Below are 18,922 nucleotides of genomic sequence, written 5' to 3' on the forward strand. Positions count from 1 at the left end.
GCCACCGCGGTACCTCTTCTCCAGGCCTTTTTTTGGAGCCTTGTGTAAAATACTCCACGGGGGTAACGCCACAGCCAGAAGTGTTCATGGATGGGTGAAGAGACCCTTATCGACCAGCAGGAAGTGCAGTGAGTTGTGATGGGGAAGGCCTTGCACCATAGGGTTTGCCTTCTATGTTACATCAAGTGATTTTTCAACTCAGAAAAAGAAAAGAAACGCGCTTCTTTTTAAAGATTTAAAGTTTATTGTGCAGTATGTTTTAAGTAAAAAGCGAGACTGGTGAAAATGAAGTAAAGTACAAAAATAAATAAACTTCTATAATGGTATTACAATTGCACACAAAATAAAAAGATAAATATGTATAAATACAAACATCAAGTACAAAACCAAATTCTGGCACTTGTCGAGAAAGGCCTCATGAACGTTAAAGAAAACTCGTGCTACAATGTTTTATTACACATTGGAAGCATGCTTAAAGTACGAGAGGTTTAGATGTGAAACCTGAACAGAAAGTAAGCATTCATTTTTACTAACACTTAAACTAAATCTATTTTTACATCAACATTATTGCCTATACTAATAATAAATAACAGCACATAAAATATCCTTTAAAAAATCAATCTTCAGCACTGCTATATCAACAGCACATTTTGTCACCTGTGACACAGATTACTCTCATCATTATTAACTTTTTCCCCTCTTGAGAGGTATTCCACGTCTAAGGGAAGTTGGAAACCAAAACAGAGCTTTGATGCCTGCTGGGTGAGCAGGAAGCTTGCCTTAGGCATTTTCTGTATTACATCTGAAATTTTAAAAGATCCATAGTATTTATATGAAGGAGGCGGGTCCTCCACTGGTATAAACTCTTGGTGTTTTTACATCATTAGGGGAGCACTCCCACCCCCTCAAAGCTTTCAAATAAACACCACAGTAAAGAGCCACCAAGCAGCGTCACTCTTCAAAGTGTTTAGGCAGCATTTTTGCCATTTTCCAAGTATGCAAATTGGGTAACTTACTGCATGGTATAAAACATTTGTTTGGACAATGTCACTAGCTAAAGAGGACAGACTTGGTGGTAGATAAAAGCCACAACTAGTGCCACATGCAAGCCAATTCACTCATCACTGCCCATAAAGATACTATCCTCATCCCACCATTAATGTTCCTCTTTCACACTGACTCTTTAACACAATGAAATTTCCAGTCTTTTTTCTCTTATATCCTCTTATATCAAAGCCTCCAAAGTTAGGGTGTTGCATTGTATCAATACTGGGAAAGCAACAAAATATTACTCTTCTCACATTCCAGTAGGCAGGTCTCTAGTACTGCTGTTACAGAGCAAAACAGTAAGCACTGCAAAGACTGAGATAGCCAAGCTTTTCTCTGTTGGACTTCAAATGCTAACATCACGTTTCAACTACTCTTCTGGAGACTCTTTTCTCTATTGGACTTCGAATGTTAACATCATGTCTCAAGTTCATTAAAAGACAGAAGTTACAGACATCTGCTCCACTGAAGTTGAAGGATAAAAATCCATCAGTATGAAGACCAAGACAAAATATGGCCATGATCTTTTAATGTTATATTTTCACAAATGTAAGAGTGTGTTTGCTGTGATTTGGAATCCGCACCCCCCCGCCCAAAATAATGAGGGCCCATTAGATCATGGTGCAAGAGAAACTGCTTAGAAAAATTGTGACTGTCATGAACGAAACATAAGGTATCTGAATTATTATTATGGACAATCATTTGTAAGCCTGAAATGGTACAACAATTAAAATCTTGCCTTCTGAAATTTTTGTAGAACATACACTTCTCTTCATCTTCGCCAAAAGTCGTTTCCATAAGAAAATGCAGTAGACAGCAAGGAAAAAAATCCTAGGACTCTTCCAGCACAGTGGTTTGATCTACCACATGTATAAATGCGGTATTTCAGTATAGTCATTGAAAGTACATCTGTCTGCCCAGCAGTTAATCTGGATCCATGTCTGTCCAACTCAGCAGAAATGCAAAACATTTAGGCCATTAGTATTTAAATTGAGGTAATCTCATTCATATAGAAAGTACATTCAAAAAGGCTGCTGACAAATTCACTGGTGTAAGAGCTCAGTTTTGTTTCAATCAAGTTGGTTTTTTTCTTATTTAACTGCTTTAAGTTCATGGTGTGAAACTAAAAATATATACACATGACTTAGTTATGGTGGCAATCATACATTACTTAAAATTGCAATTTCTGTGTAAAAAGCATGTCAGACACAAGAATTAGAGTGTGAAAAAAAATCACAAATTTACTTAATGATGCCCTGTAGTGTTCTTTAAATAAAGAAGATTATGAATCTTACGTGTACACAGCAGTATGAATACGTAGTAAGTTTTAACATGCAATCTTTCCACAAACATTAGAGCTTCACAGCCCTTTATTATTTCAATATAATTTTGTATTAACATGTCATCGTCTGGAAATGACAAAGTATATTTATAATTTCTAAATATACATATACATATAGAAGATGCAATATTTGAATCAGTGCTGAGAGTGCCATCACTAAAATATAGCCATTTTATCCCAGTGAATGCTGTCTTCTTAAATTGTCACAACTTTTGGCTTCTTTCTTTGGATTCTTCCTGCATATGCTCCTAAAAATGAAGTTAAAAATGAAGTAGAAACATTACCATTTTACAATTAGTAGTACTGGTTTTAATAACAGGATTATCCAACAAAAATAGCTGAAAAAGTTTAGGAAAATTTTTTTTAAGCAGTATTATATATTCAGTGGCTACTTTTAAAATTACAGTTTTCATGATGTTACACCCAACATGCCTTACAAAAACTACCTATAGGTTTCCTTCCTCAGTAACTATTCCATCTTCTTTTCTGTTACTCTAAAACATCTACAGTTTACAAATTTAAAAGATAAGTCTGTCACATCACCAAGACAGATTAAATGACTGATAAGTTTAATTATGCCATGTACTACTTTTAAACTACCAATTAAAAAAATATTATACAAGTCAAATATTTAAGATAAGTCTTTCCTTTTCCCCAGCTGCCACATTAAACCAAGAGATAGTTGTAGGTTTCCATATGTCGATATACACAACCAGAATTAAAAGTGCAGTACGAATAGGGTCATCAAGCAGAGCCCTTACAAAAGGAAAGCTGCTCAAGTATAAAAATAATGATAAATAAATAAATCTCTCCACATGGAGCAAATATATACATATATATATATATTTAGAAAGCCATATTGTACTACACATAGCACAAGTATTTTCCAGTAATAAGGGTTCAGCACTGCAGGCTGCTAAAAAGTAGCTCAACTCAGCATTCATTATGTTCAGGCAGTTATCAAAGAGTGTCCAGCAATGTGAGCAAACATTTACACAAAGCAGTGAAAATCATACCACGTGGTGCAGAGCAGTGGAAATGGAAGACAGCCATGGAAGAGAAGTAATTACCAGGCAATTAAATGAATGTGACAAAGCAAGTGCCAGTCCTTTTTATGCTCTTCAGATACTCTTTGTCAGGGTTGCAGTGGTTACTTACAGATGTCCAAGGGCTGCATTCAGCACAGTGCAAAGCAGCTTTGGAAATGCCCACAGACACCTTACCACGGCAGGGTCCCTCACATCTGAACACTGCTTCCCACTACACTCAGAGGCATTCTTGCTGGCCCAGCACTCTCCAGTGCTGTACTCTTCAGCTCACCTGGGATCTCGTAGGACAAACAACCAGGGGCCGGCAGGCATGATGGTTTGTTAGTGATTTAACACTACCTCCTAACTCCCCTCAAGTGCACTTCAAGTTCTATAAAAAACTCACATACAGAATAGGACAGTATAGGGAAGTGTTAAAAACCCCAGTGATCTAGACTAAGGAATTGAAGACAACAAATTTTATTAAAAAGAGTTACAGTCCTTCTGAATACAATTATCACCCAACCTTCTCCAGTGGCAAGGTGAGCAATTACATGAGGCCTCTCTCCTGTGACATACAATTGACCCTCTATTCACACACAGCAAGTCTGACACCTTCCTGAAGTGTGGCACTTCACAGCACACACCAGCTCGCTTGGGCAACCTGTTCCCTGCTCAGTCTGGACAGGCATGTGGGAAAGGCCACGCTTGGCCAAGTGCTGGTGCCACCCAAATACTCTATGTGCCTCGTGCCCCATACTTCTTTTCCACAACACTTACTCAGACTGGGCAGAAACAAAGGAGATAAATAGGTCTAGTTGTAGCAGCAGCCTGATCTCAACCACCTTCTTTCTAACACAATCAGATCACATTAAATGCCCTGCTGGCACAGCGTGCAGGCAACTGAATGAACATCTCAGTCGCATTTAAAATAATTTAAAAAAAAAAAATCAAAAAATAAGACTCTTTATGGATTTATTAGTTTGTACTGTTCTCTTTAGCGCAGAATTTTGGATTGAAGGAGTACAAAACAACAAAACCTAAATTTGGGATCTCCAGTTGATTCCTAAACAAAATACCTTCTTGCCAGAAAAAGACAACAATCAATTAGATTGGTATTAAGCTACAAAGCACTTTGCAGACAGAATACAATCAGAAGAATGGGGAAAAAAAAGAAGAAAAAAAACCAACAATGTACTCATTCAACTTAAGAGGGTTTGTCTCATTTCCAATTTGAATGAATTTATAATAGCTGTATTCTACTAACCCTCCTTCCCTTTTGCCCCTCTAATAAGCACAATTTAATTGGGAGTCAGGGGTGAATGAAGACAAGAAATTAAATAAAAATATTATGGGTTAGGAGTACAGCAGACTGGTACAGTTGCAGATATAAATAAATCTCTGTATTGCCTAGACGAAGTCACTGCTACAAGTCTTTGTTTTCTGAAACACAAAACTTCTACTAAAATAACAGAAGCATATGCATTTGTTTGGCTTTTTACATTTTCTTTTCAAATTGACTTGAGATTATAGTTTCTCTGTCTATGGTCTTTCCCAGACAGAGCATGTTGCCTCACTACAGATGACTTTCAAGGATCTCTCTTGAAAAAGACACTTTATTACTTCAAAAAAATATATATTTTTAAAAATTATTAACAAAAAACCCTATTCAACATACTGCCAAGCTTTTCGCTATTCACATGTTATCCATATATAAAGAAAACTATGTTCTATTTAAATGTATTCCACTTAAGGTTTTTTCATTATCACAAAATTATGCAGATTATTTTTCATGACAAGTGTTCCCCATCTAATAATTTCAGAATGCATTTCTGTTCATTTAGTACAAGTAGTCTAACCTATTTTGAATGGAGCATACGGAAGTATTGGTATTACACCATGGGAACACATGTGATGTCCAAACACTAAATGAGGGTACGTTGTGACACCAGAACTAGGCAGCATACAATTGGTTAGACACATCCACTTTAAGTTCCAAGAAGGCCACTACAGAAGGCATTAAATGGCTTTCCAGATATTCAACAAATAGCAATAAGGAAAGGCAAAGAGAAATTTAGAGATACATCCCAAAGGATTATTTTCATTGCCAAGTATCAACTGTCACAACTTCAATAATGATGACTAAGATAAACTCAGCAGAGCAGCACACACTGCCAACAGAGTGAGAAATAATGCTTTGATTGCATGTCTGATGACAGACGCAAATGTAAAAAACACTGTAGATCATTACGAGCTGAGCATAAATTATATGAGATTGGCGATGGCATCCAAATCTCAAATCAGTGCTAAACTTGACACTGGCACCACCCTTACACTACTACTCTTTTACAACCTCTGTACTATTGTAAGTGGTAGAGTCTTGATTGTTTTGTTGCCACTGTTCTTCAGCATACTCATTTACTAGTTAATACCAGACACATTTTTGCAAACTTGCAGATGAAAACTTGCCTTAATGGCTACCTCTGGTAACTAAAGTTACATTGCTTACTTTATTCTCTTCTTCATATTTCAGAGAGACTACTTATTACCTTTGCTAGTTTTTCAGTAGTGTCACTGAGTGCAACTGAACAACTGCCTTGCTTCACTTTAGTGGTGACAGCAGTGCCAGGAGAATTTGCAACAGAAAAATTAACAAACCTCGGTTGTAATCTCATAATTTCCTTTTTTATTTTCCCCTGGTTTTTTTCCTCTTCCAACTCAATGTTACAGATGTGTATGCATAGTTTCTTACTATACGTCCTTCTACGGCCACTTCTCGTGGCTTCACAAAGTACTATGAAAAGAGCAAACACTCTGGGGAAACATCACATTTAAACACTGTATACACTGCACTAAAACTTGCAGATACTCCCTACCAGCACTGCTCCAGGGTGGTAACAAATAAGAACTTCCCTTACAGAAAAAGTTTGATACTTAATACATAAAGATAATTCAGATCATTATGGAAAACAGTTGAAATTCTACTACATTATAAATTTGCCTTATTGAGCCTAAAAATTCCCAATTTTTATACCTGACTTGTGAAACTCTCCTTTGAGAACAAAGTGTAATTGAGATCTTAAACAGTTTTAAAACCTATAAATTACTTTACCTTTTGATAAATTAAGGTTTGTCACTTAAGAAATTTAAAATCTGATTAAAAAAATGGAAATTGTGTGAGATGTTTCATAGTGTTCTATTCTCTCCATGCCTGAACAGGCTGAAAACTGAGAGGTTTGGCATTATTATCAAACCTTCTTAATAAAAGGTAACCAATCAGTAATCTCTGTATGTGAGTATGGGAATACTCCACTTTTAAAATTGGGTCATTAAGAAACATTCCGTAAGATGCTACAGTAATATATAAAATTTTAGGACTGTATGATGACTGAACACCAACTGCTAAGTCTGAAACTGTCCTTCCTGTCCTTTCAATAGGCTTCATGTGGAAGACAAGCTACATGTGTGCACAGAACTAAGAATCAAATGACATTAAGATTCTAATCCAAATCTATTTTGACTACCATTAGCTTCTCAAACAGTTACAGTGAATGTATCTGGCAAACTTTCTTATGACTGGGTATCTGGTGAGTGAGACCAAATGAGCTGTGCTGTACATTCTATATACTACGTTTATAGAATTTGAAAGTGGATGGTGAAGTTACCAGCACATGTTTGTTTAAAGAGATAGGTTAGATTTAAGACATAGCAAAGCAGGTGCACAAGAAAAGGAAAACAATATATTGCCCATTTACTTTTTCTAGATACTAGTAACTTATTTACCATAAGATCCAAGCACCAATTTTCTACACACCTGAAACAGCCTTGTTAGACACTCTGCTCTCTGAGGCGTTCTTTCTATTTTGCTCAACCCCCTTCATTGAGGTCTTAGGGGTTCTAATTAAATATAAAAGAGTTAATAAGTCACTTGCAAGAAAGTTGAAAGGCTGTATCCAAAGATATAAAGACACTATCAAACTGTGTTTGGCATGAAAACATTTTTACAGTGTCCCACAGAGCCTCCTCCTTACTATGTGTACAATTCCTATTAACATTATTATGGCTTATACAGATACGTTAAATAGAACGTCACCTCATGGACAGATTTTTAAAACTCTGTTCAAGAAATTAATTCAATTCAGATACTGTGGCATTACAGTCTACACATAAAAATACACATATTTCATTAAATGGAAGCAAAGCTTCATGAAATGAGTTTTACAAATAGAAATGTTGGAACACAGTGTAAATGGAGACAATACATAAGAGGATGAGAACACTAAATATTTTCTTGCAGTATAAGGTAAAACAAAGCTTCATCACTCTCTCAAAATACTGTGAGAAGTAATTATTTTCACTTTGAACAACAGTTGCACCAGTATGTGTAAATATTATTCAGAAATCACTGTGCTCTGGCACTTTGCATTTACTTTCATATTTAGGCTATAAACATGCTGTGCTCTTACCCTTGTCTGCAAAGTAGTCTATGAACTGGGGCATTCTGTCCTTGATTTGGTTGAAGAACGCTGTTAAAACACAAACTTTTATTAGTGCTTTTTCTCCTTTAAAAAAAAAATCTCATAAGAAATACTGAATTATGCATCATGTTTCACATGACAAATTTCAGAAAGGCTAACAGGCTTTGTAACACAGATGACATGTAGGCAAAAGTGGCAGGAATTAAAATTCCAGAATAGGATTACTATTTCTGCTGTTTGAAACAAAGAAACAAAAAAGCACACTGATAAAACTCCCTCAACAGTTCCTAGTCATTGATAAGACCATACTGGAAAAAAGACTGAATTGAATAAACTAGTAATTGAAGATTGAACTGTATTTGTAGACAGCACGACTTCAAAGCTTTGGGGTAAGCATGGGATAAAAACTGTTTATAAAGGATGCCAGGTATCTGACTTTTTCTACTAGAAAATGGTGCAGACAAGTCTCATATGAGAAAGGCTGCTGTCTTCCTGAACAGCAAGTATTGAATGCTGTAATCTCGTGATCTAAGAAACAATCACACAATCTAGAAGCAAGAACTTTTCCTCAGAACAGAAAGCCACTTTTTTTCTGACAGCTTTCTAAAGCAAAGGATTACAATGATTACATTGTGAAGTAAAGGGCATTAAGAACAGTAGTGGTGTCAAATTGAAGCCTAAGAGATACTAACAGTGTATCTCAGAGAAAAACCTTGAACTTGAGCAAATTTAAGACCATAAATAAATAATTTCTGAAGATAAAATTTCAGAACTAACTCTGAAGAAAATAAATCTTTTCTAACTTCTAATGAGCTAATAAACCCCTTTCTCAGACCATGCTAAAACAGATTTCATTACTGTCTGTCATAACAGGAATTGAGCTGATCGAAGGCAAACCAGCAACGTAGATCGAAGAATCTATCATTATAAGACAGTTCTTTAAAAGCATCCTAATACAAGTAATCTTCACTCACCGACTTTCAGGAGTCTTTTGTTTTATGATTATTTTTTTACTTGGCATTCCCATTTCTGAAGCCCTAGAGAAACAAAAGTATTGAAACATATTTAAATTATAAAATCATCAGCTAGATCTCAAACAGAAACAGTAAGCGAAAACCCACAACAGGATCTACATCTACATGTAATACTGCCAGACCAGCACTACTCTGAGTAAAGTATCGCTTTACTTGTGAGGAAGTGTAACACAACTGTTCAGTCCACTGTGTTCCAGGGTAATGCCTGCTACCATCTGCCCAAAAAACTTTGCTAGAGATACTCTATCAGGTACCTCTATTGCTAGGCACTTTAGAAAGACTGATAAAATAACTTGAAGCATTTTTTACAATTTATAAAATCAAACATAAACTAAGTGCTCACCACTGGAATATCGTATAAATGCACAACTTAGAACAAACATTTTTCTCCCATACAAACAAAAAGTCTCTTAAGAGTAAGAGCGAACTACTCTTAGTAACACACCACACCCCTGAAGACAGTTTTTTATTCATTCTTCCTAGGAGAGATGTTAGTTTGCAAAGACATTGTTACTCCAAAAACTTCTTTTCAGTATTTCCAATGACTCCTACCAATCCTCTTGCACTGCCCCCCTGCCCCCATCACAAAGGGAGAACTGCACATACTTCATGTACTTTTTCCTGTCCAGAGACTTCTGTGTAGCTGTGGAAAGTGTCACTCTCTCTCTTGGGCTCTTTACTTTATCCTAAAAAAGCAAAAGAACCAACAATAACACTAGTTACTGCTCTTATTGAACTTAACCCCATCTGACCTGCCCCTACTTAAAGAAATAAAATAAAATAAAAAAACAAACAACAGAACCAACAATGTTTTCAGTACTAAGTTCACACTGAGGCTAAATTCAAGGGTTTTTTATTTTTTAAAATTAAAGAATCTTCCTTATATTACAGGATTAAAAAGGTTTGTGTGCCATAACAAATTCTTGTTATGGACTTTTTGTTATTATTTTCACCATGTTTTTCATTCTAATTTTTATACATCTACACATTAAAAGTTTCAACATAATAATCTCCTACTGCATGGATGTCTTCTTTTTTTTTTATTTGAAGTTACCTACAGAAGCATAATTAAACACAATTCAGATTTTAAAAACTTAAAAAAACCAACTTTTGTATCTCTTAAAAGCAAAATGATTCCGCACTTAAAGTCTTAAAACAGTTTACATTCTCTTGAATATAACACACCATTTGCCTGAGCATCTTCTCTTTACGAACTTCACGATCATGACGCAGAATATTCATTCTTTCCGATGCCTTCATTGTAAAAAAGATGTCATGGATGCCACACAAAGCAGCTCGCAGCTGGAAAGAATGATTAAAATTTTAATAAAATATTCAGTCAAGTGAACATTCCCATGGTTTTGATCATCAAACTCTTCTCATTTTCAATCTAAACAAAACACCTGAAAAGACAATTTTGAAATCTCTCAGCAGAAAAATGGAATCTTCAGAGCCATAGTTTAAATATTTTACTTTAAACAAAGTCACTATGAAGGTTTTAGGTATTTATACTACAAAAGCAGAATAGCTAGGAAAGAAAAAAAAAAAAAGTTTAAATTGTGTCACCTGAGCCTTTACTCTTTGATGAAGAGATGCATCTTGTGCTGAAACACTTCTTTGTAATGGGGCTTCAGACTGAAAATTTTTTATGAACTCCATAGTATCCTGGGGATGACAGGAAACTAAGATTAAGCACCAAGCATAAGCCTTCACAACAAAGCAATCTGCATACAAACTGCATGTGTAGGACACATATTCTTTGTTTGACTTGGACCTTATGACACTAAGCAACGCAGCACTCAAACACGTTCACATGACAGACATTCTTAAATTCTTCTGAAACCAGAAAATGCATTATTTCATCTGTCAATTGAAGATAGGAACAAAAACAAACTGGAGGAGAAGCTGCATAGTATAAAAATGCTGATCTTACTTTTACAGTTTGCTTAAGATGTTTCAGTTTTTCTGTCCGCAAGAGTCTACGGGTGAGAAATCCCTTTGCCATAGCAGTGATCTTCTCAAACTTCATGTGTATCTCTGGACTGAAAACCTTAAAAGAAAAGAAGCATTTTCTAAACATTCAATAAAAAGCAAGAATTATGAATTATTACTCAAATAACATCAACCATGTGAAATAAGTCTTCAAGTAAGAAACAAGCCGTTGACAAAGTTTTGGCTATGCCAGAAGTACTCACCATAATATTAACTTAGCAGAAGCAATATATTCTTATATGATTATTTTGTATATATGAACAATAAGAAAATATCCTATACAGTTCTCTTGTGTAATCGAAGTCGATATAGGAAAGGATATTAAACTTTTCTGTGAGATTTATTACTGCACAACTATTATAAAGGTTACCAGTGTCTTACAAAAACTTTTAAGCTATAAATAAATCTTTTTTTTTCCTTACCTGAGTCCACCTAGTTTTGATCCTGTTACTTGGCCTAGACACTGAGGTTTTTATAACTCCACTACCTGTTGGTCCCCAGAGAAAGAATGAAGTTTCACTTGTTGAAGCAAAGGTGTTAGGTGTTGTAGTATGAGCAAAACCTGCAGGGAAAGCAGAATGTACAGTTCAACATGCACTTTTGTGCATAAAGTAATGACTATGTGTGCATATACACTCAGCTCAGAAGTAGCAGCTTCATTTACAAGGTCAATTGTAGGCAGGAAACAATCTGAATATTTCTGATTCATTTCCTAGCAAAATTTGCTGAACAGAAGACAAAACAAAACATTTCATAACGTTCTGGATCAGGCAAGAGGTGTTCCATCAGCTGCAGTTGTACTTCCTAGCAGTCAAGACCCCTGGGCAGAGCCCCCCTAATCCTCCTACACAAACGAGAACAGGTGGCCCTGCAGCTATGTGGCATGAGGATGAACCTTTTGTGACATGATGCAAATCCACATCCTCATCCTTGATCAAATGAGTTTACTCTCAGCTTCTTTTCCTCAAATATGCCCTATAACAATTACATAACAAATGCAATACATTGAGCAGTACAAGGATGGCTGAAACGGTGCTAAATGTCAGCTAGACAAAGATGCCACACAAAATTTGGTTTACATATGCTGTCAACATCTGAAGGCAGCAGCTTCCGCACATTCTTCCCAACAAGCGCCCTAGGACAGGGACACTGCATTTATCAATACAGCAGGGCAGCTGGTCCAGTCAAGCACTGCAGAGCAAAATATATCACCACATTTGATCTATATTCTACCGTCTCAGTTTTACCAATGCTGGTAGAGTTTGCGTTATGGACTGTCGCCAGCTGAGACTGCACACTTTCCAGCAAGCCACTTTCACTTTTTTTCCTCCACTCCAACTCCATCCTACTGTTAATATTCACTTTGGAAATTTCTATTTCTGTTGTAGCAATCTTCTTTCCTTGAAGTTGAAACTTTCTCTCCTGTTCTTCCAGTTCCTACAAAAGAAAGAGTCAACTATGATACTATTTTTCTAACTCTGCAAAGTAATAGAATATGCATTTTAAAACCAACTGCTTCCTGACAAACTGCAGTACAACACACATGCCCTTTGCTTAGAATTTTTCCTCTTTTTACCTTACCTTCTGCAATTTCTCCTGTTCTCTCTCATGTTCAGCTATCAGAATTGACAGTTGTTGTGCATGCTGTTCTTCAAGTCTCTTCCTCATTTCTTCAAAGGTCAACGTTTTAGTTTTTAAAATATCTTCTGAGAAGATACAAAGAATCAAGCATTAAATAATTTCTATATGATCTTTGCCACAGACAGATATGCTTTTAACAGGATTAATTTGCATCTTCAGTAAAAAAGTACATCTCTTTGATATCAGGTTTCCATTATGTATTGCAAAAAACCTCATCAGTTACTACAGTCCTTCAAAATATCTGCACGTCCATATTTGTGGGATAAGCATGTGAACGGAAGAGCAGTAACACCAACTGAGCCTATACTAAAATAAGGACACAAAAAAGTCTAGCTCTAAGAATAGTATACTTACATTTGATTGTGTGAATTAATATTATTTATGCCACTTCAGCTTGATTTGGTAGAGACACATACAGATGTAACACAGTCTTGAATTCAAAGAAAATACCTACATAGTGATTTGCAACCCATTAAAAGGTATTTTAATTTACACAGGCTTCCTTTTCTTTCAGTAGTCTTATTTAGACCTCATGGAATAAGACATAATTTTCTCAGTAAAATTAAATTCCGACTTCTACATTCAAATGGGAAATTAATATTTGTGTTGTCAAATTATACCCTTGAGAATAAACACAAAATTCACAAAAGTGACACACAATGTCTGAGCTGATGTTTCGCCATAAATTGTTTAATCCAGTAGTTGTTAGAAATAACTGTTACAACACTTTTGACTCCAAGTGACTCCTAAGACAGCGATTACTCCATTCTGTAGCAGTTAAAAACAGCTCAAGTAACAAGCTGAATTTCAGGATTTGTCATTAATGAATAATTAGAGAAATAATGAGGTTATTGAAAAAAAATTTACACTCAAAATTTTAGCTGTTTGATATATATACATACTTAGAAACACCAATGACTAATGATCATTGTGTTTTTTCCTCAAAGATTTATAAACTGAGAAGTAAGTTTAAGAAAAAACACTCCACTACAGGAAGTCTTTTACCTTTTGCCATACTATCAGGGGCTGCATTCTTGGTAATATAAACTGATCCCACAGGGTATTTCTCTTCTTGCAACCACTGTTTCTCTTGTTCCTCCATTCCAACTGTTAAAACACAGGGACTGTTTTCTTTTTGGCAGTTGTCAGTGTCCAAATCAAGTCTACGTTTTACCTTTTCAAAATGATTTCCTAGGAACTGCTCATTTGCTGGGGAAACACTTGGAGTGTCCATCTGCTGTAGCATATTCTTGCTCTGCATTAGTAGTGGGGATGGGTTTTCTACAACGTAAGATTTATTGAGTTCTACTGGAGAATTACATTTAGTATTTTCTAGCAAACTAGATGGTTTTGTTTCATTCACAGCTAGGAGCTTCTGTGTTACTGTAGACTGACTGATGGCAAATGGCTCATTCAATTTCGGAGCCACAATATTAGTAGTAGTCTCTACTTTATATGGCCCTCTGCTGTCCATCACTACCTGTTCTTCCACTGCAGCCGACAACGTTCCTTTGCTTTCCAAGTGCCCAAAGGAATGGCGATTCGGTTTGCCAACCCCCAACCCATCACAAGGGACTGAAGAATTCCTGTTGACAGCAGGAACTCTGCTAGGGCAAACCATAGCGAAGTCCACCATGAACTTTGGCACCGATTCAGACACGTTATTTTTATCTGCAATATCTTGCATTATTAAATCCATCGCTCTACCCTTGCCTTTAGGACTTAGCTCATAAGCATTCACAGGGTTATTTATAATGATGTGTCCCATTGATACAGGTCTTGGGCGCCTTCGGTGCATTTTAGGGCTGATGCTTGACTCTGGGCTCGGCAATTTGGCATATGAGCCTGTGAGGCTCCTGACAACGCTACTGTCATGACCAAACACAGAACTCTTTTTAAATTCTTCATCTGAATCCGAATCCGAATCCACCAATGGGGGTGTTCCAACTGTCATAGGTATGTCCACTTTAGAAAAACTGGATAAAGTGGACATACTTGTGTTACTTGTATGAGTAGAGGCACCTTGGAGAAGGGTATTCGATTTATTAAGACTGGGTTTATCAAGTGCCAGAGTGGTGCAACTTCTGCCTATAAGTTTTGCTCTTTCTTTCACAGAGTCAGTTGTTTTCACGCCATCATTTTCTTTATCCGAGTGACTTTCACTCATACTCCTCTTCGAATTACTTTTTGAGCTACGTTTGGTTTGCTCTTTCTCTATGTAGTCCCTAGATTTCTTCATCAGGTTCTGAAGACTCATTACGTATGGATCTTGGACTTCCTCATTTGACGGTGACCCTCCTAGTCCCTCTTGCTTTTGCAAAGCATGTGACGCATGCTTATTATGCACATTGTCAGGAGACGCAGCCCTTGGACAAGGTATGTCTTTTGAGAAGTGACTCTCGCGTTGCTTTGAAAAAACATTTTCTTCTGCTGCTTTAACTACTTCTGTCACATTTGATGTCACCTGCCCAGTAGTATCTGATGGTGTAAGTTCTGGTGTCTTTTCAAGCTCTGTGGAACCATGCCTTTCAGTAGAGCATGCCAAATTGACATCTGGTAGAGCTGTGAACTTGGTCAAAGCTTTTGACTCTGAATCAGGGCCAGTATTCTCAGCGTTCCGTGTGTTCACGTCGCTCATGGTAGGTCCTCTCCTGATCTGCAAAGAAAAATTGAAGAAAAAAAAAAAATCACATATTTTCAATGAAAACTCAGATTCCTGCAAGCTTCACCTGAATTTTGAAAAAAGAATGCTACCACCCTAAAACCAATGAAAATTTTCAGTTCAACTGTTATCAATTTCCTACAAATTACTTACATTACAGAGCTCTTTGCAACATGGAAGAGATTATTGGAATTAAAATATAAATTTGAATAACGGTCCACTCTGAATTTTTAACAATACCAACTATCTGAATGCAAAGATGTTCTTTTCTTCATAAGGTAACTTGGATATATTAAAATATTTTTATGGCTTCAAATTATCTTGCAAGATTCCTCTTAAAATATGAAAACATGTTTACATTAAATAAGAAACATAACTGAAAAAATTCAGCATGAAATATAGACTAACCTATAGACAACTAAGAACAAATCAACATAATTCCCAATAAAAATAGTGTAATTATAAAATAATTTATTCATTTCTTTACTAATCCCGAGACAATTAAATATCAGTTTTCATTTGTCAAGTACTTGGAATACCAAGTTTAAGTGAGAATTACATGCTACTTCTAGCCAGCATTTGTTTAAAAAGATTTTCACACTACAATTACCCTATAGGTTATCCTCTGTGTTGCAACTCAATTATCAAGGGAGCACCTTTGGGGGGAAAAAAAAAGCTAACTTAGTTTTGCATTGAACATATGTTCCTGGTCTGCATCTTCAAATTGCAAGCCGGACGACTGTTGCTATGTACACTCCAGTAAACAATGCAAACTAGTAAGTTTTGTTTGCCACCTTAGTAACTCAACAAATCCAGTGTTAACTACTTGTTTAAGCAACAGGCTTATGTAAAGACTGTATTACAACTGTTTCAAAGAGAAATACCACCGCCTGGTTAGATGTATTTAGTAGTAGAGGTTTAAATTGAGAAGACTAAATTCTTCAATGACGCAGCAGAGAAAACAAAATAGTTGCAGTACACTTATAAAGCACACATCAGAATTACAAGTTGTTGCGAAGCCAATTTTAATTCTTTAATCGTTACGATGAATATAGATTGTGTTCTGATTAAACTATAAGCTTGCAAATAAAGCTAGCTCTAACATCGAGGATTTTGTTCATTTGTTTTTACAATCTAGTTGTTTCAAACACAGCTACAAAAGCAACAGTCAGTCATCTGGTGTGGTCTGCCTTTTGCACATAGCAAAACAAGTCCCACGCATTCCAATGAACGTAGATATTATCACTAAATAATCAATTATCAAGTCACATAGCATGAAATACTAGCAAATGCTGGTTCTGGAGAGTTAACTGCTATTAATTTCGTCTTTCTATTGGTGAATACTTAAACCCCAGCACTTTCTCAGAATGTCTATAATCAGAGGTTTTCTATAAAGCTGTAAGGCAGCTTTGGACTAACACTACCTGAACATTTTCTAGAATCTCCTGAACACGATTCAATAAAGCTCTTTTCCGGGAGTTCTGTCTCCAGGTCTCTAGGTCCAGTGCTTTCTGTTTATATTGCTGTATTTCCTTTTTCTTGTCAAGGCTAAGCTGCAAAACAGAGTGAAACAAACATGGTTTCTATCACTAAATGCAAATTTCAATACAGAATTACAGAAAAAAAATTAGAAAGAAAAACAATTGAACAAAACAATAGAAGAACAACAATCACCTGAGTTGAGACCTTGCACACATTTTAAATGCTAGCTTCTTTTTAACCAGTTATACTTCTTTTTAATGGAAGATACACAAAATGCTTTCTTGGCACACATGCAAATGAATATGAATTTAAAAGGTCATTTATAAAAATATTGCACAAACATTACATGCGACAGTACCAACTTCAAATGACACAGGACTCAGACTGCAGGACAGGTCTTTCTCAGTCCTCTATGAAGATGGGAATTTTGGGCATCCTCTAGAGCCCTCTATGACCGATCTTCCTACTCGTACTCAAACTATTAAGCTCTACAAAAGACTAGCTCGCATTTGCCCTCTTGAACCAGAGGTGAATTTCACAAGACGACAGAAATGTATGCAAGCCATCTTCTGGATCCTTTCAACAATCAAAATCTGAAAATCTTCCAAGTTACTACTTTAGAATATATAGTTTGATAAAAGTCAAAACTAGATCTACAAAACTAGATCTACAAAAACTGGTTTCAAAGTTCTATAAAATTAAACAGTCTCAAGTTAAATGATGCATTCTTCTATGAAACCTTAAAATATGTGCCCATTTATAAATGAAAAATGTTAAAATATATCATTTAGTCTATCATTTAGTATATCTGTATCACGATTTTTGGACATCGTTGTTAGAGAGTCTCTCTGTTCATATTTCCCATCACTGAAATAAGGAAGTCAGCTGCATTATTGCACAAAATACCAAGTCTTCTGCTTGGCTCTTTTTGCACATCACAGAATGACTTAACATAATTGATGAGCCTGTGAAATACACTAGAGGAAGCTGCAAACCCATGCGAAAAAGAAATTTACTTAAAAGCTTTTTAACTATCTCAGTGTTTCCTATTTGCACTTCTTTTTTTTTGACACTTTCAAACAAACTCACATGTTCAATATTTGGAATGTCAATATGATTTTACATGAAGTTAAGCCCAGCAATAACATTCATCTGTTTCCATTCACCTGTACCACAAACATTTTTACTCCATTTGTGAGGATAATAAATTTCAAGAAACTAAAGCAAATGTAGTCAATGTGAAAAAAAGTATATTTTACCCCTTTAACTTAGTAAAATTAAGGCTAGGAATGCTTAGAATACACTAAGCAGCAGGCCAGATGATACCTCACACAGAGCTGTACCTTCAGTAGAATCATTACATGTGGACATCAAAGTTAGTGCCAATAGCACAGTTAGCACACCAGGGAAGAAAAGAAAAGGAAAAAATAAAAAAATAAAAGCCTTACCAGAGGGGAAAGCACAGGCACTCCATGGAATTGAATGAGAGAGATACTTTTGTGCCGAACAGTGAAAGATGTTTCTCTTTTTATTGCCTCTTCTTGGATTCTGGTAAGATGCTTCTTACAGAATATTTCATAGTCCTCCATCTTCATGTTAACTAAGTCGCAAAGAATAAAAACATAACTCTTCCATATACTTCCAAGACCATGAAGGGAAAACAATATCACAATTAATTCTGTATCACTATATTCTGGGAAACAAATTATACATTAGAAAACTCAATTAAGTTTCTCTTCTTATCGTTAACAAAAGCTGTAAAGCTCTTCTTTTTTTCCCATATAAAAATAGAATCTGCATATATGAGCAAAAAAAAGATGATCACAAGTACACCAAGAAGAAAGTACGCATTTAGACAATCAGGATTTACAAAACTACACATGCTACAGATAATATTAACAATTTCCATCAAAGACTAAACCTTTAAGGTCTCCCATGACTATCAGATAGATCCTATCAACTGTAAAAAAACCCAATAAATAAAATTGCAGCCAAATTTTAAAAATTTTTAAAATAATTAAGCTGGTATTAAAGCGAGCCCAGCCTTTATATCCAGGGAGCCGAGAGGAACGTGTGTCCCACTCCCATGAGCCTTCTCCTCGACACATCCCTGTACAAACAGACGCCAATACTTCCACCGAAAAAATAAATTACAGCCCTGTTTCCTTAGAAGAGCCTACGCACCTCACACCGCCCACCCCTACCAGAGTACAAAT

The 18,922-nt window shown here is 35.9% G+C and overlaps 1 protein-coding gene across 1 annotated transcript; it reads right to left on the reverse strand.

The window, feature by feature from the left end:
* Nucleotides 1-2,584: 2,584 nt before the first annotated feature.
* Nucleotides 2,585-18,301, reverse strand: CCP110 (centriolar coiled coil protein 110kDa). Its single transcript, XM_009697644.1, has 14 exons — nt 18,155-18,301; nt 16,649-16,777; nt 13,568-15,218; nt 12,503-12,627; nt 12,169-12,358; nt 11,344-11,483; nt 10,863-10,979; nt 10,496-10,594; nt 10,115-10,231; nt 9,536-9,615; nt 8,870-8,932; nt 7,884-7,943; nt 7,232-7,314; nt 2,585-2,637 (listed from the first exon to the last, which is right to left on the reverse strand). The coding sequence occupies exons 1-14, from the start codon at nt 18,299-18,301 to the stop codon at nt 2,585-2,587; spliced, it is 3,054 nt and encodes a 1,017-aa protein (XP_009695946.1).
* Between the last annotated feature and the right edge of the window lie 621 nt (nt 18,302-18,922).

The sequence above is a fragment of the Cariama cristata genome, unplaced genomic scaffold (assembly GCF_000690535.1).
Source record: "Cariama cristata isolate BGI_N322 unplaced genomic scaffold, ASM69053v1 Scaffold46223, whole genome shotgun sequence".
NCBI classification, from domain to species: Eukaryota; Metazoa; Chordata; class Aves; order Cariamiformes; family Cariamidae; genus Cariama; species Cariama cristata.